This window comes from Amblyomma mixtum, chromosome 1, assembly GCF_055824585.1.
Source record: "Amblyomma mixtum isolate Tamu chromosome 1, ASM5582458v1, whole genome shotgun sequence".
NCBI lineage: Eukaryota > Metazoa > Arthropoda > Arachnida > Ixodida > Ixodidae > Amblyomma > Amblyomma mixtum.
Genome location: NC_143012.1, coordinates 325,177,468 through 325,204,845, shown reverse-complemented (window position 1 = coordinate 325,204,845; position 27,378 = coordinate 325,177,468). Strand labels below are relative to the sequence as shown.

At 50.5% G+C, this 27,378-nt stretch overlaps 1 protein-coding gene across 1 annotated transcript in view; it reads left to right on the top strand.

The window, feature by feature from the left end:
- Positions 1-27,378, top strand: part of LOC149372777 (uncharacterized) — a 78,129-nt gene that overhangs the window by 35,224 nt on the left and 15,527 nt on the right. Inside the window, exon 2 of the mRNA XM_089567320.1 lies at positions 10,010-10,316. Within this exon, the coding sequence (XP_089423446.1) occupies positions 10,015-10,316 (302 nt within the window). The 5' untranslated portion in view covers positions 10,010-10,014. The remainder of the gene's footprint in view (positions 1-10,009; positions 10,317-27,378) is intronic.

Here is a 27,378-nt window from a genome sequence, read left to right as displayed (position 1 = left end):
TGATTGAACCACCCAGCAACGATGCCCTTCGTCTCTTTCGCATGCCCCCCGTCCCCCTTCTTTCACTCCCGCCATCTATGTGTACTTCTGTGCGCCTTTCCTTTCTTCTTTCTCTTTCTGCCTCTTCGTGCGCCCTTCGAGAAATGAGCCGCAGCAGTCTGAGAGGAAGCCAATTCTTCCAATAAAGCACGTCGTGGTTACTTCTGAGGTGATTACCTAACGAGGTACAAAGCTCAGTGCGAGAAAAAAGAAGCACATCTCGCGCGTATGAACCATACTCAGCAAACTACACAGGAGACTGCAACTACATAAAAAGAGTGCGACAGTCTTTGGAGTGTTGCCTTCTTTCCTGGTATATTTTTTACCTTCCCGTCCGTTTTATTTCCTCGGCGTGCTTGCTTTAAGAGAATTCATTCTTCTCCTGTGCTAATGAGTCGCCCTCTCGTCGTGTGCGCCTTAATTCCGTTCGCCAAGGCTTAGCGGCGCAAAGCAAAACCGCCTCTCTTAATTAGGAAGAAACGACGGGGGGGGGGGGGGGGGGGGGGGGTGTACCGGCAAACGAAGCACGAAATGAGGAAGGTGACTACTCGTACGCTTTCTCTTTAAAACTTTGTCGCGCGAGATCTGGGTGCTGGGCGTATAATATATGATTACGCTGTTGATCACAGAATTAAGTTGTTTTAGCGGTTACTTCGAACCGTTCTTGAATGTAGCGGCTTGTACAGAAATTGAGATCCACGTTACATGCGCCCTACGTATTCGGCGCGGTAGGTCGCTGTAGTCGCGCGGCAGCTCAAGCTTGCCACTCGGAGCGAGCTATTTATTGTGCAGAGAACGAAATAATCGCCTTCTTATAATTCATTGTGTATAGGCTGTTGAAAGTACGATTAATTTTATTAATATTGTTGTTTCACTATTTGTAGGATAAAATCATTCCGCGAAACTTCGACGTTAATATGAGCGAGACACTTCGACTACTAAACAGCCAGTTTTTCCGCTTTGGCCACATTTCGCTTTAAAAATCTATGGAAAGCAAAAAAAAAAGAAATGAAAAGGTGTCGTGGGGCAGACACGTACGGCTGGTAGATGAGCATCTTAACGTCGTGCGGGTGCAACACGAGTGCAATAGAAAACCTAGTCAGCGTGTGCGCTATTTCAAAGCTCGAACGATTGTCACGCTGCGCACGTGAACTCATCGGTCTTTATGAACATTACATTAGACTTGTCTTCCTTTCCAAATGATATCGCCCCTGGGATAATACGTGCTGTCGACATGTAGTAACGCGCCACGGGTTGCTTGAGGACGTTTGCCACAGAACTGCAGGTTGAGATCGAATCCGCTCGGCCAGCGGGAGATTCTTGAAAAGGTCACTATGGTCGCCGTTGCTCCCGCGAAGCAAGCCGAAACGCGACCTCTGCGACTGGCATGTGCGCGAAGGTGCCCTTTATCAAACGCTCATATCAGCAGTCGCAGTTTTGAAATATTGAACGCCCTTATTCGAAGACAGCTGTTGTTCAATAAAATCGCTGAATAACATGCTATATATATATATATATATATATATATATATATATATATATATATATATATATATATATATATATATATATATATATATATATATATATATATATATATATATATATATATATGGTTTGGTTTGGTTTTTGGGGTTTAACGTCCCCAAAGCGACTAAGGCTATGAGAGACGCCGTAGTGAAGGGCTCCGGAAATTTCGACCACCTGGGGTTCTTTAACGTGCACTGACATCGCACAGTACACGGGCCTCTAGAATTTCTCCTCCAAAGAAATTCTAGCCGCCGCGGCGGGATCGAACCCGCGTCTTTTGGGTCAGCAGCCGAGCACCATAGCCGCTGAGCCACCGCGGCGCATATATATATATATATATATATATATATATATATATATATATATATATATATATATACACGGCATGGGATTTTCCTTTGTATTTGTGCGCGGGCATGAGTGCGAAGGGCAATGAACCGACTTGGGTGTGGTCATAGCCTCCCCGCATTTCCTTCTTCAACCTTCTCTCCCCCCCCCCCCCCCACAACTCTCTCTCTCTCTCTACTTACTTAAGCGGTTCGCATGTTGCGAGCCGGCCATCGTATGTCATCTGTAGATCTTGAAATCTCGAACCTCCGCAGGTCTGTAAGTTTACTGCTTGCCGCTATGAAGCGAGCATTAGATTTGCTGCTGCATAATGTACTCAGATTGACGCCAGCAGAAGTTCTGCACTTGTTTTTCGCAACCGACTGCGTGTCGCAACTCTCACTACAAGAAATGTCGAATGCGGGGGAGAAAAGGATCTCCGCATAACTATCCTGCGGTGTTACTTCAAGTGTGTTACTCCTTGCTACGTTACAAACAATTTGCGCCTGTACGTGTTATTTTTGTTATCACTCGAATAGACCGCAAAGGTACTAAAGCTACAAAGCGAAACGAGCAGGGTTGCAGTGAAACGAGTTCATTTCGTTTCATTTTCGGAATAACTGTTTTCTCTCTAATACGACTTGACTGGAACATCGCATCGCATTTTCCCTATCTCCAGAATCCCCCGGTCGATACGGCGCGCTATATGCTCGCCGAACAGAAGAGCAAACGAAATGAAATGCCAGAATCGTTATGGCGCTATCTAGCTGATGGTTATAGCGTGGTACGACTGTCACCTTACTGCGCGACACGCCCTCCACGTGGCATAAATTGTAAAGTCTTGGCACACTTTAATCTCCCTGAATTCTCCGTGTATACATTACAGTCGCACCCATAGGAGAGCATATCACGGGTTGACACCATTGATCCTACAGGAACATAACGGAGTGTTCTGCTCTTTTCACTTTCTTAATAACGAATGAGAGACGCTACTATTCTCTGCGCGTGCAACCTTGCACGCGCCACGACTGTCGGCCGCTAGCGTAAGGATCGTTAGAACACAGGGAGGGAGGGAGCCTTGCTTTCTAACGATGTTTAGCGTTACATACGCTCCCCGCCGTCTCGTATACAGCACAGCGCGGAGCGCGCCCCAATTCGCTTGCACACTCGCCCCCCTTGATTTCACGCGTAAATTAAGCTTTTCTTCTTCGTTCGTGGCTTTCATATTTTAGTCCCAGTTTTTTTTTTTTCGTGCCTGGCGTGTTTTTATTACGGGGTGTGCGTCTTTCTTTATCGTTAAAGCGGATTTCCAGGTTGCGACGCACGCGGCGATCGTTTATTAAAGTGGCGCGTTCGCTGGCGGGCGGCGCCGAGCGCTCTGTGTCCGGACGTCGTTTAATTCCGAGTATATAGGGGCTATCCTAATTAGAATCGCCAGGGACGGGGCGCGAGTGGGTGGGCGGCGCGCACAGGGCAAAACAAGAGCTGCGCGGAGGAGGGGTGGCGCCAAAACCTGCGTTACAACGTGCGTCATTAATTACGAACGAAACTGGTGAAGCGGAAGATTACGCTTTTCCGTGCGTGCGTTTCACCGTTTTTCACTCGTGTGCTTGTTTTGTTTGTTTTTTTTTTTACTTTGCCGCGCTTTTGTTTTCGCCACATGTCCGCTGGCATGACAGGCCGTCAAGTGCGAAATTCGTGAAAACAAAACGAACAAAAATTGAAAAGAGAAATGATGGTGTAGTGCAATGCCGACGCACTATATGAAACCTTGAAATTGATTTTGCAGAGAGGGGGACTGTGGATACGTCACACCTCTTGCGTGCGTATATGCGGCTGATCAAGTGTTGCCTGTGCCACGCGCGTGCAGTGAACTTTCATTTGCAGTGTCGCGAGAGATGGATGGGAAATATACAGCGCATTCGTTGACACTTTGAGGGATAGAAGCGATAAAAAGTGAGAGGAAAAGTCGAACCTCCTGTCGCCATTCGAGAATGATGACGCCTCGGCGTGTTGACAATGCACGTTAAGGGTGATCTTGACGCTGTCACGGTTACTTTAAAAGAGCTGAAACGCATGGCATGAACCTGCAACTTTTTTTTCTTCTCTCATAACTTTTATTGTTGTTTGCAGCTGGAGCTCTGAGATTTCTTTCCTCATATATCATACGCTGCCTTCGGCATGAAAGGTCTTACCAATAATTTCGCTGTTGCTACAAGACTTGGCAGTGTGCAAAAGGGAAAGTGAGGTTATGTGAGGGAAATTTCTTTGTTTTCTACACGCAGATGTGCCGCATCATATTGGAATCTTGCTTTGTGTTAATATTAGTCACCAGGATTCCGTACAAAGAGCAGTATTTCTCTGGTTCAAGAAACCAACGAGAAGTTGATTCTTCCGCACAAGCAGAATTTGGAATTTATGAGGTCTTTTCGGCGCGAAGGTCGACAGTTCTTTGTACAACCTTTTAGAACGCAGCCAAAGTTTTTCTTCTTCGAACGTGTCGCCCGGGAATGGAAAACAAATAAATTGCGGTGCTTAAAGCTAACTATGTGCACTTGAACAGGAAAGGAGTGAAAATTTTTGTCCCTTTTAAGTAATTCTAACTCATTCTTGCTGGGACAGGTGCTGGACCCAGTATATGTAGATTGAACTTGTTCAGATTTATCTCCAGTGCCGTCAGAACACATGATTAAGTGAACTCTTATGCTAATTTGTCTGAGTCAAGGGCGCGTTATAAGTAAAGGTGAAAAAATATGCTCTGTAAGCCTGCTATTACACATGTGTTGTCGGTTCCCGTACTCCGCCTTGCATTTTGCTGATTCTATATATCCCAGTCTGAACGGCAGCGTCGTACCGCCGTAGGTCATTAGAAGTGGTCGTCGCTAAACACTACAATCATGTAAAGTTCCTATCGTAGACAATGTCTTACGTTTAGTTCTTGTGCCTACAACGAATAATTCTATTCTGTACGCTGCAAGTAACATATTCTGTTGCTTTAGAGGACGGCATTTTGATTGAACTTTCAGGCAACCTTTATAGTATTCAGTATGCTTGGTCTTTACTGGAAATGTTTCATGCGCATTGAAAATTAACTTTGTCTTTATGCACATATTTTCGAGCTGAAAACTGCATATCTGCGCCTGTACAGTGAGAGGTCATTCCGAAGTGCCCCCAGGGTATTTCGTTGCTCAGGACATGTATCAAGAGGGCCCGCAAGATGAAAATTTTTGAAAGGACATGTTCAGTCTTATTATTTTATCTGTCGTAAATGCGGCTATGCTTTTTCTACCATGTCGGATTTCTACCCAGTACCTTCAGGTGCACTGTGCAGAACAGAAAAAAAAAAAAAAGAACTCATTGCCAGTGGAGTTCAACAGCCGCATCCGGAGCAAGTCCAGTCAGTAAGAAATGTTTGCATTTCGTAATACGTACGTTAGTGTGACATACCATAGGCCCAACCATCGCTGCGGTGCCCCGGACGTGAAAGACACAAAAAAAGGGTTAACGTGTCCGGTAGAGGCCTGTATGTGGGCTTCCCAAAGCCGCTTGGCTTCAATGAAAGAGCAAGAGTCTGTATATACAACACGTGGGCTTCGCTCCGTACCCTCACCCCCTGCAACCCCCGCCCTCTTCGCGTGTCCGCTACTCTTGTAGCAGTTATACTTTGCGTGGGGTATTAATCTGCTCTTACAATGTCTGCAAATGACGGGAAGCTGTAGAAAACAAGAGTACAACGACTTCATATGCTCCGCGTCATACCCTTTTCTTCACTGGTACAAATGAAACTGGGAATAAATTAACTAGGTTCAAATAGTAGAGATTAGAAACCGCCATATCAAATAAGCAAACTTCAGACAGCTGGCGGCAGAGTAAAATGAATGTGGTCTACTAAAGGAAAGGGGATAGGACTAGCACAAAATCCTTCAGACCGATTACGACAGCATCGGTTACATACAGCTTGGCAGTGCAGACATGGATAGAAAGTAAGAAGATACTGGGAAAGCTTCAGAACGTGTTCAGAATACGTAGGCGCTTATAAGATTGCCTGTTCGTGCTTAACCAGTGTAGAGAAATAGCTAGGGTTGGAGCGTTGCCCTCGGAAAAATCACAGTAAGGTATTACAACCTATTATTACACGTACTGATGTCTATCGCTACTCTTTTTTTCCCGATGCTGTAGAAATTTGGAATCAACTACCAAGTGACGTTGTGGACCAAACAGATGTAGACAAATTTGTGATAGGTGTGAACGCGTTCCTGGAAGATTGCTGTGCAAATCTGTAATTCTGTGCATTTGAGTGTTTCGTTTTTTAGCGAAGAGAATTGCACTTGTATCTGTATATGTTTCCCTCCCTGTAATGACCCTCATGCAGAGGGTTAACAGTATGGATAAATAAAAAAAAAAATAAAAAATTCTAGCGGCCCGTGTACTGTGCGATGTCAGTGCACTTTAAGGAACCCCAGGAGGTCAAAATTTCTGCACCCCTTCACTACGGCGTTCCTCATAGTCTGAGTCTCTATGGTGCGTTAAACTCCCATTAATTAAATCATGTAAATTCTTATCTCGAACATAGATGAGGTCCGTTCTGTTTCGGGATGCGCGGCGACTTGCGCTATGCTTTACTGCAGTTCACGCGAGGTGGAGCTTGCGTCCCGCGAGCCCGTTGCCAGTGCTGTCAGGATTTTCCCGCACACGCTTCTCTTTACGGTGGCCGAGGGAGGCAGCCTGCGCGTACTTTAACGAGAAGAAGCCTGGCCGCCGCGACGCCGACTCCGGCCCACTAACGACCCGCAGCTGGCAGCGGTTTGTGGCCTGCTTCGCTGGCTGGCCCACCGCAGCGTCGAGTGCCTGCCTGCTTGGCCGCCTGCTCGGGGGAACGCCACGCGGCGCAGTCCTCACTCGTCGCCAGCCGCGCATTTGGGCCCGTGTCCCACTAATTCGAGCACGCCCCGGGTGCGACCCAGCACAGGCGCCGGAGCCGCCACCCACGGGCTGCTCGGCCCCCGTTTGTTTAGAGGCGACGTCCTGTTTTATTACCGGCTTCTCTTTATTTCTTTCTTTTTATGTCGGTGTGCGCTCCAGGAGTGACTCGTGGTTGACGCGTTCTTCTCAGGTGCTCGAGAGGCCTCCGCTATGCCCTGAAAACTCTTTCCGTCCGTTCCATTTCATTTTCTGTTAACTTTTCTTTTTTTCTTCTTCTGTTGTCTCGCTACGAAGGTCGCGGTTGTGGCGTTGGGATTCTGTGGGTACACATACACGATTTCCGCGATTTCTGTGGTGGCTGGCTGCTTGAAATATTGCAAAAGCCAACTACAGCTTTAAGACTCCAGCCTGTTCCTTTTGGGCAGTGCGTTGTTTCTTTATCTTTGTTGTTCTGCTCTTTTTTCTTGAATCCTGAGTGAGTCTGAAGGCTGACATATGCCATCGAATGCGAATTGGTGAGGTGTTTAAAAGATACGTTTGTTTTTTTATTTGTAATCATTCCTGTTCGACGCATTAACGCATGCGAATATCTTTCTAAGGTTAAAGCGCAGGCGTAAGCTCTTCTGCCCTTTGCTGTTGACCATCTGGGAAATGTTTTTCGCCAACCCGTATTCGTTACGTTTCTTGGCGCCATTGGTGTTTGAAAACAAAGCGACAGATGCTGGCTGGGAAATTCTAAGCCGAGCACAAACAGGCGGCGCCTCTCTTTCCTGTTATTTCTCCATCTCCCTCTCCGAGGGCTATTCCTCTCCGGCAGCTGGCGGCTTCGCAAAAAGACAGCCCTGCTGAAACGAGGCAGGACCGACAGCCAGATACAGGCGTCGAGAAACAACTGCCTGTCGGGAAAGGGATACGAGCGCACTCCGGCCGGCACGCCTCGGCGGCGACCCCTTCTTCTTCACCGGCACACATTCAGCACGCGGTCGCGAACTAAAAGCGAAGAGACGTCGGGGCCCGCAGGAAGCAAGACAGGGCGAGGAAACACGGGAGTCAGCGAGCCGTTCCGGCTAGTCTCCTCGTCGCTGCCTGCGTGGTGGTCGCAGAGCTAGGCTAGCCGAGGCCGCAAGTTGTGTGTGTTGCTCCCGCGGGACGACGAGCGAGGAGAGAGACATCCGCGCGCCTGTCAAACGAGCCGAGCAGCGAGCCGCCGCGGTGTGGGGGTGTGGTGGTGAAGAACGCTCCTCAGTGCCGCTGTGCGACCAGCCGACAGACAGCCCGAGCCGGGCGGGAAGTGAGCCAGGCGCTTCTTCGCTTGCGCTGAAAAAACGAGCCGGACGCGAACAGATTGAGAGACCCGACGGGCCCCGGTCGGTCGCCCTCGTGTCGTTGAGAAAGCAGCGCCCAACTGTTCTCGTACCAACACCGCCTCCTCCCCATTTTCCGAGCGCCTTCTGCTCACGTTACAGCGCCTGGCATTTGTAGGTCGGACGCTAGGCGTTTCGCGACAACGCTTCAAGGACGGCGGCCCTTAAAAGAAAGCTAAGGGAGATTTTCAGAGTCCGAGCCCAGGTCCAACGAGGCCTGCGTCTGCTGAGCTATTCTTTCCTATTTCGGAGTCGGCCCTGGCGGAAGCGGAGTTTGGTGAGAAAAGTTCAAAGCGCATCTCTTGCTGCAACCGATTACGAGACGCTGTTAGTTATTCTGAGAACATTTCAATCCGAAGCAAAGGAAATGCATATTGATGAGTTTTTTTTCGTTCTGGAGCACGCATCTTCTTGCGTTTGTATAACATTGTAGCATTAACAGCGGTGCTAACACGCTCCAACCTCTTTGTAGAGCTTGTTTATGTTTAGCCCTTTTATTTTATCTCTGCGCACATATGGTGTTTCTGAACAAGTGACAAATATGACTCCTCAGTCGCGCTACACGCGAGCATATTTCGTCGCCGTTCGGCATGCATACTGCCGGCCGCACTTGTCCACTCCACGTGCAGGTGCGGAACGATTTACGTGGTTGTTTCTTGAAGGGGACATTCTTTCCCCTTTTTTCTTTGGGAGGAGGGGAAGGCGGATTCATGTGTGTCATTGCTGTGTGCAATGCTTTTCTCTCCAAGAAAATATGGTTGTTCAGTTGTAACATAGCGGGTAATGCCATCCCCCTCCTCCCGCCACTCCTGCCGTTCAGCTAAGCGCGGCTGTTGAACGGCAGTGCCCTTCCCTCAAAACGAAGTGTCCCCTTAGCGCCGCTCACCAGTTCCTCTCTCTCTCTCTCCCCCCATTTTTTTTTTCTCGCGGCGTGTCGAATCGCTTTCACGGTAGGCAGCTGTTCTAGTCTCTCTAGCCAGGGTTCATTAGCGGGATCCCCGCTATGGGCAACTTTCGTGAGTCTTGTAGAGCCGCTAGGGCTGAAAGATGACACGGGCAGCGGGGGCCCAAGTGCTGAGTCGCCGCCTTGACCGGTTCCACAACATGAAACCCGACGGGGGATTTAGGCGGGGGCGTTGCCCGGACCCTTCCAGGCAACTGGGCATGCGTCTGTACTTTTTTTACTTCCTTTAGCTTTTTGACTTCTTGCTACGTCGCTTCGGCCCCTTTCCCCGTTCCCTCTGCCTCTTCACCTCCTCTGTCTTGATGCCAGAATGCGACAAAACGCAAATCTCCTCTTCCCTCCAGAAGTGACGGGCGGCTGACCGAAGCCAGATGCGAGCTTTTGTGGAAGCTGTACAGTTAGGCGAAGCTGTGCCCTCGGAGGAAGAGGCATTTTCTGTGTGGCTGCGAACGAATGGTCTCTTCCGCGAAGCTTCGATAGGGAACCGCAGTGCGACCGAGAAAGCGCTCCAACTGAATGTACACATGGTGAAGCCCAGTCGAGACTCAAAAGGTCAGCACCGAGCTTCGCATGTTTTCAGTGCGTTCATTTCACTACGACATTTCCCGTTAACATGGCTGCGTCCTGGTGTGGAGGTTACAGTCGCACAGGGTACGCTAGGAACCAAAGGGGATCTGAGGCTTTCGAGGGCACGCTCACTGCTCTGTTGGATGGGACACTGGAGACGGAATTACGTTGCTCACTGCCTCGGTTGATAATCTTCCCTGAACAATGCGCGTTGTACTTCGTTTTTTCGTCTCCGGCAAGCTGCACTCACCCGGTGCAGTTGTGGTTCTCAACACACCTTTTCGCTCACGTGCAGATCCAATGATGGAGCTCAAGGCCGAAGTGCACCGGTGGAACCCGGAGCTGCACCGGAGCCCTGTGCTGGGCCCCGGTCCCGGCAGTGGTCCCGTGCCCATGATGGCGCCAGCTGCCCTGAGCCACGCGGGCCCCGAGTGCGCGGGCTGCCAGAAGCCCATCCGCGAGCGGTTCCTGCTCAAGGCGCTGGACCAGCTGTGGCACGAGGACTGCCTCAAGTGCGCCTGCTGCGACTGCCGCCTCGGGGAGGTGGGCTCCACGCTCTTCACCAAGGCCAACCTCATACTCTGCAAGAGGGACTACCTCAGGTATGCATCGTTTTGTCCTTGCGTGTACGTCCATCCGCCCTGCAAAGTTTGCTCCTGCCACTTTCTAACGCGGGCTGCGGTCGTCGGCCGTCTTGCAGTACCGGTCGCGGTATCTCTCGTTACTGCATGCGCAATAGTAAACCTTCAGGCGCATAGGATGCAGTTTTCACTCCCCTTTGCTTCATCTGAGTTACAGATGCTAGGCAGTAAACCCAGACAGTTCAAATCAGATCCCCGAATAACATTGCCTTCTGTCGAATGCCCATCCTGTTCTGTCTGAGACGTTGTTATCAGTGAGTCGCCCGTGACGTTTTAAAAATGGGCATTCCTTGGACTGGTATCTGTCAGGCACTGCACAGTTTCCTTCCGCTCGTTTTACAACTCTCGGACGCGAACGTTGGTGTGGCCTCGCATCGGCTTTTGTTTCTCCGGCCTAGAAATTCCTCACTTTCAAAATCGCAGCAGAGTATACGAACAGCTGCGCATTTCCCTTCTGGCCAAAGTAGAATTTGCCTCTTTGGCTAATGCCAGGACACATTATAATTTTGAACGGTTTTTGTTGCGAAAGCAACTCTACGCGAGTCGCCGAGCCATTTCGCGGAGCTGAGGCAAGGCCATACTGCGCATGCGCGAGGACGGCGCACAGCTGGCGCGCAGTAGCGGCGCATAGCTAGTGTGCCGGGGCCGCCGCCGCTGCTGCGCGCTCTCCATCGCCTCTCTCTCTCCTCGTTGCTTTCGCAATCCTCCAGGTTTAACCAGAGCTAAACCACTGCCAATTTGTGTACCTGCATTGGAATTTCGCAGATTCTGATTTTGAAAAAAAAAAAAAAAGCGATAGTCGATATTTCAGTATTTGAATTCAGCCAGGATTTTCGACGCCGTACTTTTTGAAACCGTTTAACAAATCGAGAGCTAATAATTTGGCCCGGAGGCATGCAACTTGAGGCTACCGATGCTGAAACTGTTATGGAGGGTTCGAGGAAATATCGGATTGGAATGTGTACAAGACATCTGCTCGGGAGAGGAGGAAGACGGGCTTATTCATAAGGTGCAATAATTACAAATTTTACGTAGAGTTTCTCGAAACGAGAGAAGAATGGAAGAGGAGATATGTAAACGTGTCACGATCAAAATCGTGTCCTGCCTCGTCGGCAGTTCAACCCCGAAAGAACAACTCGCCAAACCGTAGGTTGGCGGAGCCGTGGAAGAGCGCATCGTATGAAAAAGAAAACTAAAAAGGAAGTAGAGAAAACGCTGTGCACGGCAATCGTTACGGTGAGGGCAACCAAACCCCGCCTTCTCCGCACAACACTCGAAGCGGAAATTTCGCTTGCAAAAGCACATGCGAACACTCCCGACTTATGGGCCGAGGAGGAGGAACAAGAAGAAGCAAAGCAAAGCAAAAAAAATAACACCTAGGAATGAGGCTGTACGTTTCGCGGCTGCGGCTGTTGTGCGTACTCGCGCCACTGCGCGGGGTGGAGGTGGGCGCGCACGCACGCGCATACCCGGGCCAACCCCAAAGGAAGAAAACTTTCCGGATAGTTTGGCCGGCACGCTCGACCAACTCTTTCTCGCTCCACGCGTCAGGCAACAACGCCTGCGGCCCACCCGACACCCCCGCCGCCTCCAAGAGCCACGGGAAAAACTCAGCGGCTCGAACGAAGCACGCGACGCCGTAGCGAGGCGCCCTTGCCTACTAAGCTCGCATAGCTTGCCGAGCCGACGTCGTTCTCGGAGCTGCTGTTGTAAGCAAAACTGGCCTCCGGTTTCGCTTCTGTAGTCTGTCGGCCAACCGTCGCGGGGAAAAAGAACAGCAAGCCGAGCTCGACACTTAACAAAGCACTGCCGCTGTACAGCTCGAAAGGGGGTGAAACCAACCGGCTGTCGGCAGTTTACGCCCTCCCCGCCGTAGCGAAACTGTTGTGTGGCAGCTATTCAAGGAGAAACGTAAGGGTTTCCACTGCTGCCACCCCCATCGCCATCACCACTTGCACAGCCACCAACCGTGCTAGCATTGCGAGCAAACGGAATACCTGCTTTTTCTAGCAGCTCCTCGTATGCCCAACCACGTCGCTAAAAGGAAGAACGGGGAAAGAAAATAAACGCATCTAAGAAACGCGAAACCCGGGTGCGCGCGCGAAACGACCATTGCGCGCGTTCTGCTCACACACGCCGGAGGAATGCGGCACTTGCTCCGCCGCCGAAGACGCGTTCATGCGCGAAGCCCAGACCACGCCAAAAGCGCGCGACATTGGTTCTTTCGCGGCCCACACCCAGTGGTGCGCGCCCGACGCCGGCTAAACGTGCGCGGGCACGCAGTTTTTGCCCGTGTCACTGTCGTCGACGGTGGTGGCGTTGGTTGTGGTGGTCCCCCTCTGTACACCCCCCCCCCCCCCTCCTCCCCCTCGCAGCTCTCCGTGCTCGGCGAGTCTCGCACGAACGGTAAAGTAGAGGCGGTGTAGGGCTGCATCCGCGCAACAAGGGAGGCGACGACGCAATGGGTGGGCCGTGCTGTCGACTCCGCTGTCTTTCCTGCTTCCTTTGAGCTCTGTCTCTGCTTCGTCGTCTCGCATGCATCGGATGCAGCCGAACACTGCGGGCCCCCAGAAACATAGTTACCACTCTGGGAACTTCAAGCGAAAAAAAGAGGGAAAGAGTTGGTAGACACGGTAGCAGCACGAATGAACAAATATTCCTGGATGCTACATTTCAGGGAGAGAGATAGATAAACGCAGCATGCACAGATGTCGGTACGTGACGACAAGCAAGGTGAAAGACCACGAATTCCTACGCTCGTGCAACTTCGTAGCCAGCGCTCCCTACGAGGCGCACGCTGTCAAGCGGGGGCGGCGGGAAGGGGGCGCCTCATTGTGCATGCGCCACAGCGCCAGAAGAAGGGCCATTTACGGCGACTCACGCGTGAAAAAGGTTTCAATGTTTTTTCTCTTTTTTTTGCGTGGACTCACGTTCTTTAACACACACACACACACACACACACACACACACACACACACACACACACACACACACACACACACACACACACACACACACACACACACACACACACACACACACACACACACACACACACACGCACACACACGCACGCACGCACGCACGTGTGTGTGTGTGAGACATACATGTGTATGAGTCATCGATTCAGTACATGAGCGAAAACTGCGCTCGCGTGCTGAGTGATGTCAGAGCACGTTAAAAAACTCCAGGTGGTCAAATTTATTCCGGAGCCCTCCACTAAGGCCCCTCTCTGTCACTTCCTTCTTTCACTCCCAGCTTCATTCCTTCCCTCACGGCACGGTTGAACTGTCCACCGAGAGGTGAGAAGTTACGGCGCCCTTTTCTTTATCGAGTCTAATTTTAAGTTTTCCCCTTGCCGTTCCAAAAAAAAAAAAAAAAAAAACTCCCCTCACTAACACGCACATATCATAGGAGCGCAAACCGTCTAGGAGAATTGGGGACGCCCCTGTTTCTTTTTGCTAGCATAAGCAGTCTGAAAGCTGAGTACGCGCTTAGGAAGACGGCGCGTAGCGCATGGAGGGTTGCGGCCGCGCTCAGAAATCGCCATAACGGTCCCTGCGAATATGTCGTCTGCGCCACCGTGCCCCTTTACGTCGTGCCCGCAATGTTTCTCGACAATTCTGTGTGTGCGGTCGCTGTGTGGGTAGGGCACGTCACGGGGGTGGTAGAAACGGAAGGCGCGACGGCACGAACAGCGTCGACGTGTTGTTGCATAGCGAACACCCCTCGAGCTTACGCGCCGGCCAAAACTCCTTTTCATAATTCAATGCAGCGCTACAGAAGGAGAAGGCGCCTAGAGACACGCCCCATCGCGTGGGCATTAACTTGTTTCCGGATTCGCAGAATTGTAGATCCGCGACTCTTCGAGCCGTGTACAAATCTAGCGGCGCACACTTTTCAAAATTAAATACTGCCAAGCGCCTAAGCAGCAAATAAAAAAGAGCCGTCCGTAAGGAGGGTAACGGTGTAAGAAACCTTGCATTAGTGTCTTCTTTCAAGTTTCGTTTCCACTTCTTTCATATAAACAGCTTCATCGCTGTGCTTAATTTCCTCACTGTACTGTGCTTATTATGTATTGTATTTACTTTGCTTGCAATACGACTGCATGTTTATCAGCGCTGTCTCTGCTCCCACGTCTGCCTTTTGAATATTAAGACAAGCGATTCGGCCGCAAACAGATGCCACTTGATGGATTGTCCTACAGGCATGTAAGAATGTCATATAGGGTCTGCGTGAGTCACAAAGGGTTGGCACTATCCATAAAAACAAGGACACAAAACTGTCGTGAAGGGAGTCCAAAGTGACGTGAAATACAAGGAAATGCTCAGTAGGCTCGACCGCAGAGCGGTCGACTGCCGCTTGGTGGTTTCCTGACAGCGGGGATATAGGCCTCGCAATCCGCAGCACTGCACCGAAATAAGGAGACAACGGACGCACAGGCTGGGGCGCGCGAGCGGAGCAGTTTTATATGCGCGCACGCTCGGTTGAGCCTTGTGAAAACGTCGGACGCGCTGAACGGGCAAGCAGAGACATTTGCGTGCGGCCACCGCACACACACACTCGGATCCCCAGCTCTCCATCAAAGCGACGGCACGCAGCGCGCACAATAAACGCGCCTTTCCGCCCCCTCCTTTCTGGCGACGCTCACGTACACGCGAGCTTCCCGCGCGGCTCGCGGCTGCGTGGAGGCGCACCGCCGCGGCGTCGGGAACGCTGCCGCAGCATCCGGCTGTCGCGTTAACTGCGACGTCGGCCGCTCTTGAAAAGGACGTGCGCTGTTTCTGGCTGTCGCGCGTTGTCTGCGCCTGCTGAGGGGCGGAAGGTGTTTTATGTCACGGGACGGAATGCCGCCGGTCGCGGACCGCTGTCGGTGCCCTGCGCGCGAATCTGAGCGCTGTACTTTACCAAGGACGGCCCACGCGTGACTGGGGGTAAGTTGAGCGGGATCCGAATTGGACAGGAAAGTGGATCTGCACTGGTTCTCGGGTTTGTTTACTGACTTCAGGCGCCTGGTTCGCAAGGAATAGGTTGAAATTAATGGTACACTGAAGTGCAACGAACAAGATTTAACTAAAGAAAAGCTATGCGTGAACAAGTCCAACAACCCGCACTGCTGAAAAATTAGCGCTTCCGCCGTGACCAGACCTCCTCTGTGAGAGGGTGAATTGAAGTGATTTGAGTGGAGGCTGAACGTTATGGGGGTTCATGGCCGAGGTAAATGTCCAAGAAGCTTTTACTGCGGGCACCGTGCCACGACATTGTGCTCATGAAATGCAACTTATTATTGTTATTATTATTGTTCTCTTTTAAGCTCCTTTGTATGCACTCTTGCCTCAGCGCATACTATTAAAAGTGACTTACAGATTATATCAGAGCAGCAGAGATGTAACGCACGTTGCATAAATGTCGGTTACAAGATTACCGTGTACAATTGGCGGCAAAAACATGCTGAAAACACAATTGGATAGCGAAAGCTCGCTGGTAATGCGTCAAACATGTGCTGTTACAACACCAGACTGGACAGCGTGCGCAGAATTCGGTTGAGAAAGCAGCAAAAAGAAATTACAGCGCTCTACTTCGGCGCTGCGAGGGCGAGTGACGTGTAAGTGGACCCACATCTCTATTTGACAGTGTCACTGCGTGGCAGGCAGCATGTGTAGCTGAGCGCTCTCCTTCTTTTATATAAACTCTCGCACTTGTGTCGCACACTGATTCCCTGTTATAGCCGATTGCGTAAGAGCAGGTGGGACGACGCTTCGTGCCCCTCCTCTCAATTTCTTCCTTCCTTTTATTCCACGCTTCCCTCCGGAACATCGGAAAAACCTATTCTCCGGATACACGCAAACGTTACATTGCGGACGGCGAAAAGAAATGAATGAGAGCCCGCGGAGTTCTCGGGTACAATATAGATGTTCCGGCACATAATGCATCCCTCCCGCCGTCCATCCTCGTCAAGCCACCCGCATGCGTGCGTTCGGTGTGGGTGGGTGAAAGGAGCTCAATAATTCAGCCCCACCATGCGGGCGCTATTTTTCGGAGGGGAAAGAGAGAAATAGAGGGGACACAAAGGGCAAGCCGCCGCGAGTTTCCTCCCCGCGCGTCTTCATTTCCGCCGCTGTGCTGCGAGGTTCGGGTTCGGCGGGCGTTGGGGCAAGGTTGGGGGCGCTGCTCCGCTCGCTCAGTTGTTGCAACTGCGTGGCGTGTCTGCATGCGGCGCATGTTGGACTAGGTGCGCGAGCAGGGCACAATTTCGGCGCCTCGCTCGCACGCATCTCGCACCGAGATTCGATCACGCAACGCGCCGCTCGTTGTGGTCGCGCTCATATACGCACCTCTGCTGGGGGCTGGAAATCGCAAAAAAAAAAAAGAAAAAGAAACGAATCGCGATTCGGAGCAAACACGCCCGTGGACAGCTGCTTTCCCGTGACTGACGTGTGTCTTATTTGCATGTGCTGAAAAAGTGTAAATATAAAACCCTGCAAGATACACAGGGAGCTTTCTTTCACAGCTGTGGACGGCCGGCTGGCGTCACTCCTTGCGATGTCGCGTCACACCTTCGCACCCTTCTGAGGTCAATGTCCTGCTGCTCCCACTTGCATAGGGGCGGGTACCTATCCGCCACGACGGCTCAGTGTCTGCGACGTTCGGCTTCCGAGCCCCCTCGTGGCGAGTTCGAATCCCGGTCAAAGACGCTGTGAAGAACGCCCGTTAGCTGTGCGTTGTCTTCGCAGGTTGAAGAGCTGCAGGTAGCCGAAACCAATTCTACGTCCTCCACTATAGCGTCTCTCAAAATATATGTGCAGCATCGATACTTAAATCCCACATGCCGCCCGCGGGTTTGATCCCGACCGCGGCAGTTCGATTTCTTTGGAGGAGAAATTCTAGAGGCCCGTCACCCGTGTACTGTGCGATGTCAGTGCACGTTAAAGAACCCCAGGTGGACGAAATTTCCGGAGCCCTTCACTACGGCGTCTCTGATAGCCTGAGTCGCTTTGGGACGTTAAACCCCATAAACCAAACAAAATCAAACCAACCACATGCCGTCCTCATGTGCGCTGTTCTGGCGTCCTCACGAGCCAACCACACACGTCTGGAAGCCGCCACTTCTACTTTTGCGGCTTCTACTACGTACATAGCAGTTAGCTACATCAAGTTGTCCTGCAGTATTTCGAATATGGTTGCCGGAGGAGGAGAAGAAATGCTCCCATCTATTTGCTTTCTTCTCTTCTTTTTCTTCATAATTTACATTTTTTCGAACAACCTTAATGAGCCATGAAACAGGGCATAAAGTAAATGCATTCCATCGGGGACGAAATTTCCAGGACGCGTGTGCCGCAGGACGTCAGTCGAAACCTTACGTGGGACCACAGTTGAAGTGTGCGACAGAAGCAGTGCAGTGGAAATGGATACGAAGTGGCTATCGCGTAGGGGCTAGCAAAAATTGCACTGTCATGGCATCCCAAGTACTCCGTAGTCAGGGCAGTATGCTTTCCCTCTCCACATTTATTCCCTTGTACATTTGTGGTGAGTTTTAAGCCCTTACGTCATAGAAACCTACCTGAAACGACTCGCAGCGTGAGAGCGCATTTCTTACCGGGTCTATGCACGCAGTGGGGCTTGAAAGGCAAGCCCCGCAACTGCGTGAGAGCGTGTGCGGTGGTGTGACGGAAACCTGAACGCTTTCGGTCGCGTAGGCTTGCCTCGGCGGTGCGCGTACACGCAGAGGCGTGAAAAAAGAGCGCCCGACGAGACGCTCACATGCCTGTGCGTGGACGCACCACAGACTCGGCCTCGAATGACGTGACGGCGGCTCTGTGCGCGTGACGAAAGGAAATGCGGGGCCGAGTTTCAATGGCTCTGCCGCGGCATGTCGTGTTTCCTGCGCCGTCGCCTGGCTCCTCCGTTTAGTTTATTTGTCAGACGTTCTGCTCGCTTTCGCATGCATCCGGAAAAATGCGGAGGGAGGAGTAGGAACAAAACGCGCGCTTTCTTAAAAAATGAGTGCGCCGCCTTTGAATTCTGTAAACTAGGCTTCAGTCATCATTTCGATCTATGGAAAAGTTGCATTCGGAAAAAATGAATGGATGTGAGTGCGAACTCGCAGCGCCGCGGCTCATACCGACCTCTGAACTTGAGCGCGGGCAGCGAAACTTTCCGTTTAAGGGTTTACAACAGACCGTCACGCTAAGAAGCCGAAAGGTCATATTTGCGGACACACACTCATATCATTATTCCTTTTAGGGTCTTGTTTACCTGCGCGATTGGCTCAAGCCACGCCATGCCCTGAGCCCCCCATCGCTCGATTTGAGGGAGTGTCAAGAAGGCAGTACAGGGCATGACGTATAGCTTCAGATACTCGCAAAGAGCGCGAGAAGGGAAATGAATCCTCAACGAACAGATTATGCAGGCTTGGTGAGCCAAAAGAACCAAAAAGCTATGGGCATTACGCTACCATGATTTTCTTTTCCTTGCGTAGCCTGATACTGGAGAGATTACTGGCAGGATTTTTTTGTCTTGAAAAGCTCTGTCTTGCAAAGATATAAACGACCAAATCGATGCCTTTGATTTGGCACGGTACGTTGCCACACTCGACGGTTCCATGCCACTAAAGAACTGAATTTATAACATAACTCATAACATAAAGAGCTGAATTTATAACATAACTCCTTACTCTCCAAGTCACTGTTTTCAGGCCTCATTGTGCCTTTCTCTTCAAGATTATGCTCATTTGCAAAAGCCCCAAATCACCGAAACGGATTCGTATGATGGCCATCCGCGGCGCGGTGCTGCTCACAACGCTCTCACAAGCGCTGATCTCGGGCGTAAAAATCAATGTCGACCGAAACCAGCTGATCACCGACAGCACGCGGTCGCAGTTCTGCGTCGCCCAAAGCACTGTTTCGTTGGCTGCGAATGGCATTCGCTTAGAAACGCACCCGCAGAGACGGCAGCCGGGTGTAGAGCAGCGCTCTCTGCGGCGGCGGCGGCGCGGCGGACCACAGCTGGATTCCATCAAGCGTTTCCACGGCCGGCAAGCTGCTGCAAGAAAGAAGGCAGTCACTCAGACAGCGGGAAGCTCAGCTGCGCGCGGGTTCCGGACTCGTGTGAAGAAAACGGCCGGTGTCGGGCAAACGAGAAACAGCCGTGCGCCAGAGGCGTCTCTCGATGACCCGCGGCGCGAAGAAAGAGAGAGGAGGCGGCAGCGGGAGGTCAACGGCGCACGTGCGTGTTCAACGCTGGAGGAACGCGCGTCTCCGGTGGCCGCCACAGCCGCGGTTTCTTCTCCGCGGCTCCCAAAACGCGCTCTGCAGTTGGCAAACAATAAACGGATCGCACCTGTCTCAACAGGCCGCAACGAGCGAGCGAGCGATCCGTCGCCGGCTGAGATGGTGTTTGCGGGCCGCTGGCCTTTTACTGAGCGCGCCGCTTTGGGCGCGGAAAGAGGACAGAGGGAACCGTATGGTCTGCCCTGTTTGAAAGTGAGATTTGCCTGCGTACGGTGGGATGAATGCCCTCATTTCACGCGTGATTCTTGCTCGCTTTTCTAAAGCTCCATAGTTGCGGGCCGAAGTTGCCTGTCCTCTGAGCCACAGACATCGCTGACTAGCTGTTGCGTATTGTATTATTAGGCTGGATGACTCTGCATCATTTTGTTGTCTAGGCTTCCTCTCACCTACTCTGGCTGCCGTATATGACCGTTATACTTTCGAATATGTCCGTGTTAGAGACACTTGTCCACTAACGTGACAATTTCTACGTACCGATTAATTGTGATAAACTTGCTCTTACGGCGAATGGCACCCAAATGTGCAGAAATGGACTAAAAGCTTCGGGTCCACAGAAATAGTGCCAGGGATCACGAATGGCTTTGAACGATTGCGTGATTTGAATGACGGGATCTTTGCTGAAGAAACATGCTGTCCAGGCCTAGCAGGCACAAAAGGGAAATTAATGGTAGAAAATGGTAGAAAAGGGAAAATGGTAGAAATGGTAGAATGACATGTATACGGCGCAGAGTTATGCTCCTTAAATAAGGCGAGTTGTCGTTACGCCTGCCCGTGTTAGCCAGCGGGTGTCTAGACTCCGTCGCTCACTGAAGCTCACGATTGAAGCTAGGAACATGATGCCGGCGAGTCTCGACAGGGCCCGGCGTGTTGCGGTGTACAGGTGCCAATTGTTCTCACCGCGTGCGCGTCTGATGCGTGTTGATCGGGCGTCGCGCCGAAAGACGAGCACGAAACGAAAACTCACGTTAGACGGGCCGGCTGCAAGGAAGGGCGCAACCGCAACTGGCCCCTTTTTATCTTTTTTTTTTCAATGGCCTCTCAATAGAGGGCTTTATGAAGGGTAAAGATCGTAGCCTTCATCACCATATGCCACAACCGACACATTCTGCCCACGACGTCTTCGCCGGTTAGAATAAAGAATTTTAGCATAGTGTTCCCGTATTGCACTGCCGCATACAGTAGCGCTGTGCCAAAATTCGCCAATGCTATCCAGGTTAGGCGAAAACCGATGCTATCGAGAATGTCCCCTCTGCGTAGTCGCCTGACAGCAGGGTTGGGTGGGGCCCATATGGGGCTTGTTGTGGCCGTTCTCATCTTGGGTCTGGACGTGGTCGTTTTGTAACAGCAGGGACTGGGCGCCACACATCCGCACTAGGAAACCGGCTCATCGCGCATTACTGCGCCAGGTATAAAGCAAGACCTAAGTGCTCAGAAAGAAGTCCTCTTTGACGCAGCTATTGGAGATGATAAATCACGTTGTCAACAGAAAGCATAGTGCATTCATTTTACGTCGTCGCGTTGTAGGAGCTCTCGAAAGGGTATGAAGGAAAAAAAAGCGACGTTGCGAGGGGCGTTTTATACAGTGCTCTACCGCAGAATATCATGCCTGTCTTTCATCTGGCGACACGAGCGCTTCGAACACTGTCTGCCTCGAGTCACATCTGTGAAGCCAGTGTTGTAACTGACGCACATCTACGGGAAATAGTGACAGCTGGTTTACGAAACATGGTTAATTAATCACCCTGCATGCGTCGTTAGAGCAACACACATGGTATCCCACTGAAAAAGAGAGGAAAGAAATAGACAGGAGTTAGTTTTTTTTTTTTTTAATAGCAGCAACTGACGCAACCAGCATTACATTTACTTTCCTCATGCAGTAGAAGGGATGAAGTAATGATTAAAATGAAGTAACGAGAATACATTCTTTCCCAGCCTAAAGATAAGTTGGTAGGCGTCGGTGAAACCGTATTAGGTACTGCGGTGCTAGCTTTCACAACCTGCTGTCTGTTGCAGTGGCGTCATAATAAAAAGATATTCCTGGCAGATTGTCATAACAGAGGACGCTCCGGCGCTCGCGCGTGTCGACGCTCGCTCGCCCGCCCGCCCACACACTTACCCCCCACCCACCTCACTCACTCACTCACTCACTCACTCACTCACTCACTCACTCACTCACTCACTCACTCACTCACTCACTCACTCACTCACTCACTCACTCACTCACTCTCTTACTCACTGTGTCATTCACTCTCACTCACTCACTCACTCACTGTGTCACTCACTGACTCACTCACTCATTCACTCTCTTACTCACTGTGTCACTCACTCATTCACTCTCACTCACTCACTCACTCACTCACTCACTCACTCACTCACTCACTCACTCACTCACTCACTCACTCACTCACTCACTCACTCACTCACTCACTCACTCATTCAAAACATTAGTAGCCAGCCAAAGGCAGGAAAGCTTACAATCGGTATGTGTAAGAAAATGCTGTTAAGTGATTATCTGACTGACCATGCTTAAAGCGCTTGCCTTGTCTACGTCTCCCTTCTGTCCGTGTTTGCTGCGCTATTGTGAATCATGAATATATATACCAACTCGCACAACTTTTTTCACTCATGCAACCGCCCTAATTAACGGTTAGTTAAAAGGACAAATCAGCCGAAGGTACCGTACTGCAAGAAGCAGCTTTAGAAACGATACAATACGCTTGGTTAAATACGCAGATGTAATATCTGCAAAGCGACTGAGGTCATGAAGTTCGATCACTGTCTGCAGCGGTAACGGTGTCTCTGTTTCAGCAGGACATAAAAATGTCTTTTGAAGGGAAGCCATCTTCAATGAGACAACCAAAATGGCTTAAAATAGCCCACTGTGCCACACCATGCCGACTTGGGTGCAACCTGCCATTAATTCGTTCCAACATGGCACAGGCAAGATGTTTGGATGGTTTTAAGAGCAATTTCTTAACACACTATGAAGAAGGGGGAGGTGCTTTCTTAATCGAAAAGAAATGCTCAAAGCGCCGCGAGTATGTTTTCTTTAGTTTTGATTGTCACGCTGATTTTTCGAAAGATTTGCTCGTTCCAGCCGAGCTAACGAACTGCGAGGAGATGTTGGCTGTTAATTAAACGGTGAGAAAGCTGCCGGGATCCATAAAACCGCAAAGGCGATCATATTCGTGACTGCGGTAATTAGACAGGTGGCGGCAATTCGGCGCGCCGTGTAATAAACATCGCGGTTGCCCACGTCAATGTAGTAAGAATTTTTTTTGTTATCTGTGCATTGCTGTCGGTCGCTTTTGTTGCTGATGCCTGCTTTTGTTGCAGCTTTGTTTTACTCTCACAAGCCACGTGTAGCTTGGAGCGTCGCCTTTATTCAACAGCTGAGGCGCTGGGGCAGCGTCTGTTGTTCTCTCAAAGTGCATAATAGAGCCGTTTCCTGCTGGCTAATTGAACTAGGTGCATATGGCGCGGGTACCGTGAAATTTATTTTGTATTTGATAATATCCACATCTGCAAGCGCTACGTATATGGTCTGCGGCAGCAGTGGATTGGAAAATATACAAACACTTTGGGCTACAAATTATGCGATTCACATAGGCGTATGCTTTTGACCACAAATTTCAGTAATGGGCAGAAAAAGAGGGGAAGGAAGCGGATATGCTGAGATTATATCCGCGCCATATTAAGGAAAAGGGAATTTAACGAAAATTAGGTGCCAGACGCAGCTGTACTAACTTTTTCAGAAATTTAATGATGCTGTATTATTTAACATAAGTACATACGTCTGCGGCAAACGCAAATACGGAACAAAATTTCTCTCTACAACTTTCCGTTTTTTTTTTTTTTTTTGTGGTTCATGTGCAGCTTACATGGGTGGTTTGATGCGTGAAACTACGGATAGGGCTTCTGCGAAAGGGAAGAAAAAAAGAACAAAGATGCTTTTAAACATGAGTATCAGTTTTCCTGCTCCTCTGTAAATTCGGCTAAGTCGTGAGCTGCAACGTTCTTCTAAAGCTAATGCGCTTCAACTACCGTGCGGCTCGTACTTCGGGCAACGTTGCATTATTCCGGTAATCCTGGACTCACGAACCTAATCCGCTAATCCGCGAGTGTCTTGGTGCATTTCATAATTTGTTCGGCATAACCCTTAGAATGACGATAGGAGAAGAAATGTAGTGTCCCCCGGAGAACTGACGCTCCGTAGCGCTGATAGCTTCAGCGCCGTTCACTGCCGTAGGGGTCGCCAAGTTTTAGCTTTCAGGGACATTTTATCTGACACCTGACATGTTGCTGGAAGTATACGGCAGTCATATCTTTGTCACTACAGTTGGCCCCGTGCTGGGCACAAAGAAAGCGGGACTCATTGTACTGGCCACAGCGTATGCAGTTGGCACGTTACAGTCTCGGTGCTCCAAGATAAGGCCTTCTTCGTCTTTAGGTGGTAGGAGTAAGACACAGCTGGGCCTTTTCTACTCTTCCGTCGTATCCGCTGAGAGCGAAAGAAGCACGAAAAACTTGGCTCGTTGCCTAATTAGACAGCGAACCATAAGGCAGCCTTCGTTCCGGCCGTGTAAAGGAACAAATATAAGAAGGCGGCCGTGCTGCACGCGATGAGGGCTTCAGGTGCAACAGCGAGCGCGAATAAACCGTAATAAGATGGCGTGAATAGACGCGCAGAGAAGAGGCACGCTGAGATAGGAACGCAGAGGTAGCGTGGGGAACGAGAACGAGGGGGGGGGGGGGGGGGGGGGGGGGATAGTGACGCCACCTGGAGGCAGCAATTAGAAGTCGCTCCCGCGGCGCTGCTCATTAGGCGCGAGCGCGCGCACCCTTAACGCGCGCGCGAAGCTCGTCCGCTGGCGTAATTTTAGCGCAGGCCTCGCCTTTCAGGAAGAGCGCGCCGCCGACTGAGCGATGAGGAGGTGACGGAGGAAGGGCCAGCAGCAGCGGCAGCAAGAAGGGCCCGCGAAAACGCTGTAATGAGCAAAGCACGGACTTGGAAGCCATGGCTGGGCGAAAGTTTTTACGCAGCTGTTGTTGGACAGCGTGAAAAAAAAAATAACGAACAGAGGAGGAGGAGGAAAGAACGAAAGAGAGGCGCAAAAAGAAAATCACACTACTATAGGATAGCCCTTTTCACGGGGTGAGATAATAAGCTTCTTTGTGGCGCGTGGCTGATAGCTGAGCTAACTTTTTTTTTCGTTTTTTGGTCTCCTACCGAGTATTAGAAAAGAAGTGAGAATTGAGGTTCGCTCAGAGAGCCAGTGACGCTCACCTGAACACGCTTGCGCGGCGGCAGTGGACACGTGTTGGCCTTCTTGAGTTTCGCAGATGAGAAACCATTTTATTTTTCCGTCTGCGGCGCAGATAATGCGGAGCGACGGGCTTCAGTTTTTTTTTTGTTGTTTATAAATAGGGCTTCCTGCAAGCCCCTACGCAGCGTAGCAAGCGAAGTGGTCCTGTTACAGATCGTAACTTGTGTTGTGGTCAAGCACCAGGGCAGGAAGTAGTAAGTACAACGGAGCGACAGCTCTGTCTGTTTCGATATGCTGATTCGCTTCAATCAATTAGGCAGTCCTCAGTCCGTTATGCGGTCCCAACTAACTCCGTCCAGTACAAATCAGCCCACTTCACCGCCGTCTATCATATTCTGTTTGAAAATGGTTTTGACGTGCCATTTGCATGCTTTAGCCTCCACTTTTACAGCCAACAAACCTGCTGCGGGCCTCGGATGTTTTTGTTGAAATCTTCGTCACATGGGCGTGAAGCTTCCTTAACTGACCACTTATAGCAACGCTTGCCGTCTGCTTTGAAGGAAAAGGACTGACCGCTGCTCTCGGCCCAGCTTTTCCCTCATAAAAATTTCCACAGACTGTCCGTAGAGTATTCACAAATTGTCTGCGCTCAAGGCGGCGCTGCTGTGACAGCGACAGCACTGTCCTATACGTAGCTGAGTGCACTTTTCCTGTATTCATTAAATTGTCTCCCTCTCCTCTAGCTCTCGGAAGCAATTAGACAGCGGCAGCCGAAAATTACCGCCCTGTTGACTTGGAATTGTCTCTTCCGGCTAACTAACTTGGTGAGAAAAATTGTGGCAGATTAGGAGAGACCTGCCCCCTTATTTGTCTCCGCTGTGTCCCCGAATCGTGGTGACGAGGGTGCGAGTTGAAGCGCTCAAGGGTTCGAGGCTCGGTTTTCAAGGTCTAGAAGGCTTCGGGCAAAGATTGGCGAAAAGAAAGAACGGTAACCGTGCCTGCGAATTGATACGCAAAGAGGGCCCCCCCCACCACAACGCTGTGGCGTCCCCTCAAGTTTTTCAAGGTTGCGCTTTGGGCCGGCATATATGTTAGCGAATGCACAGGACTGGTCAAAACAGTGTATGCTTTTTTAGCAATGCAGTTGGGCACTTACAGCGGCTACCAAGGACCTCAAGGGTAACGCAAGGTACCCTCTAGATGTTTTTTTTTTATTTGTAAGGGGGGGGGGGGGGGGGGAATGGCATATGTCTTACTAGGCCAAAAAGGCAGACCCTGTGGTCTCGGAACTTTTTGCGAATCCTACAGGGGTCGGTTTACGGGTGACTCTTGGGGGAGGGGAGGGGGGAGGGGAGGCCTCCGCAAATTTCGACCACCTGGGGTTCTTCAACGTGCACTGACATCGCACAGTACAAGCGCCTCTAGAATTTCGCCTCCATCGAAATGCGACCGCCGCAGCCGGGATCGAACCCGCGTCCTTCGGGTTCGCAGCCGAGCACCATAACCACTGAGCCATCGCAGCGGCCCATGTTTCAAGTGGGCGACCGTGTGCATTGGGTGCAACGGTAATCGCATGTGCTGTGGCATACATCTCATGGAGACAAACGTCACGCAACTGCAGCGCTGCGTGGGCCGATGCAGAAAATCGCCCAAGAGACATTCAGATTCACCACGAAGAATACCTTTCTTTTTTTTTTTGTTTTACAGAAAACTCAGATGTCCTGTAGGTTTCACAAAAAGTCACGGAACATTCTGGCCGACCTCGGAGAGCTCACTTTGTTCTCCTTGAGTTCAGTGAACCATACACACTGTCGGAACATGGTGCTCATATCCCAAAGAGCGTCGTTTCAAACCCCATATACGAGTACACACTTCCGTCAAGGGGAAGAAACTGGTATCGTACCAAGTGCCGTTCCGGGCGGCCTGCTCAAAAAAGGTTACGAGCCTTTTGAAACGTTCCAAGTGCATTTGTTGCACGGCAAAAGCAAGGCCATCAAATTGACGAACCATGTCTTAGAAAATAGCGAAAAACTCATCTCAAGAGCAGCAAATATTGGCAAATGTATAGCTCAGCCAGAAGGTGGTCTCACCATATAGTGTCTCGTGTCTCGCGAGGTACACTGCAAAGATGGCGACGCAAGTAGCAGCAAGCTAGAAGCATTCCGAGAAAGTATCTGCGAATATATGCATTTTTATTTTGCGTTTGTTTAGATATTCTAAAAATTCCGTTCATGAATATTGTCCCGTTGAAAAAAATGCTCTTGTCTACAATTTCCGGTTATGCCAAACTGATTACAACGAACCTAAAAGTGCAATAACAATTACCTTCTGTAATGCCTGTTGAAGAATAAAACTACAGCTGCTGACCAGAGAACCTTTCAAGCAGCTTTAATATTTTTATTTCATATTGACGTGAAGAGGTTAAACGTAAGCAGAATAATTAACAAGTTTACTCCAACCAATGGC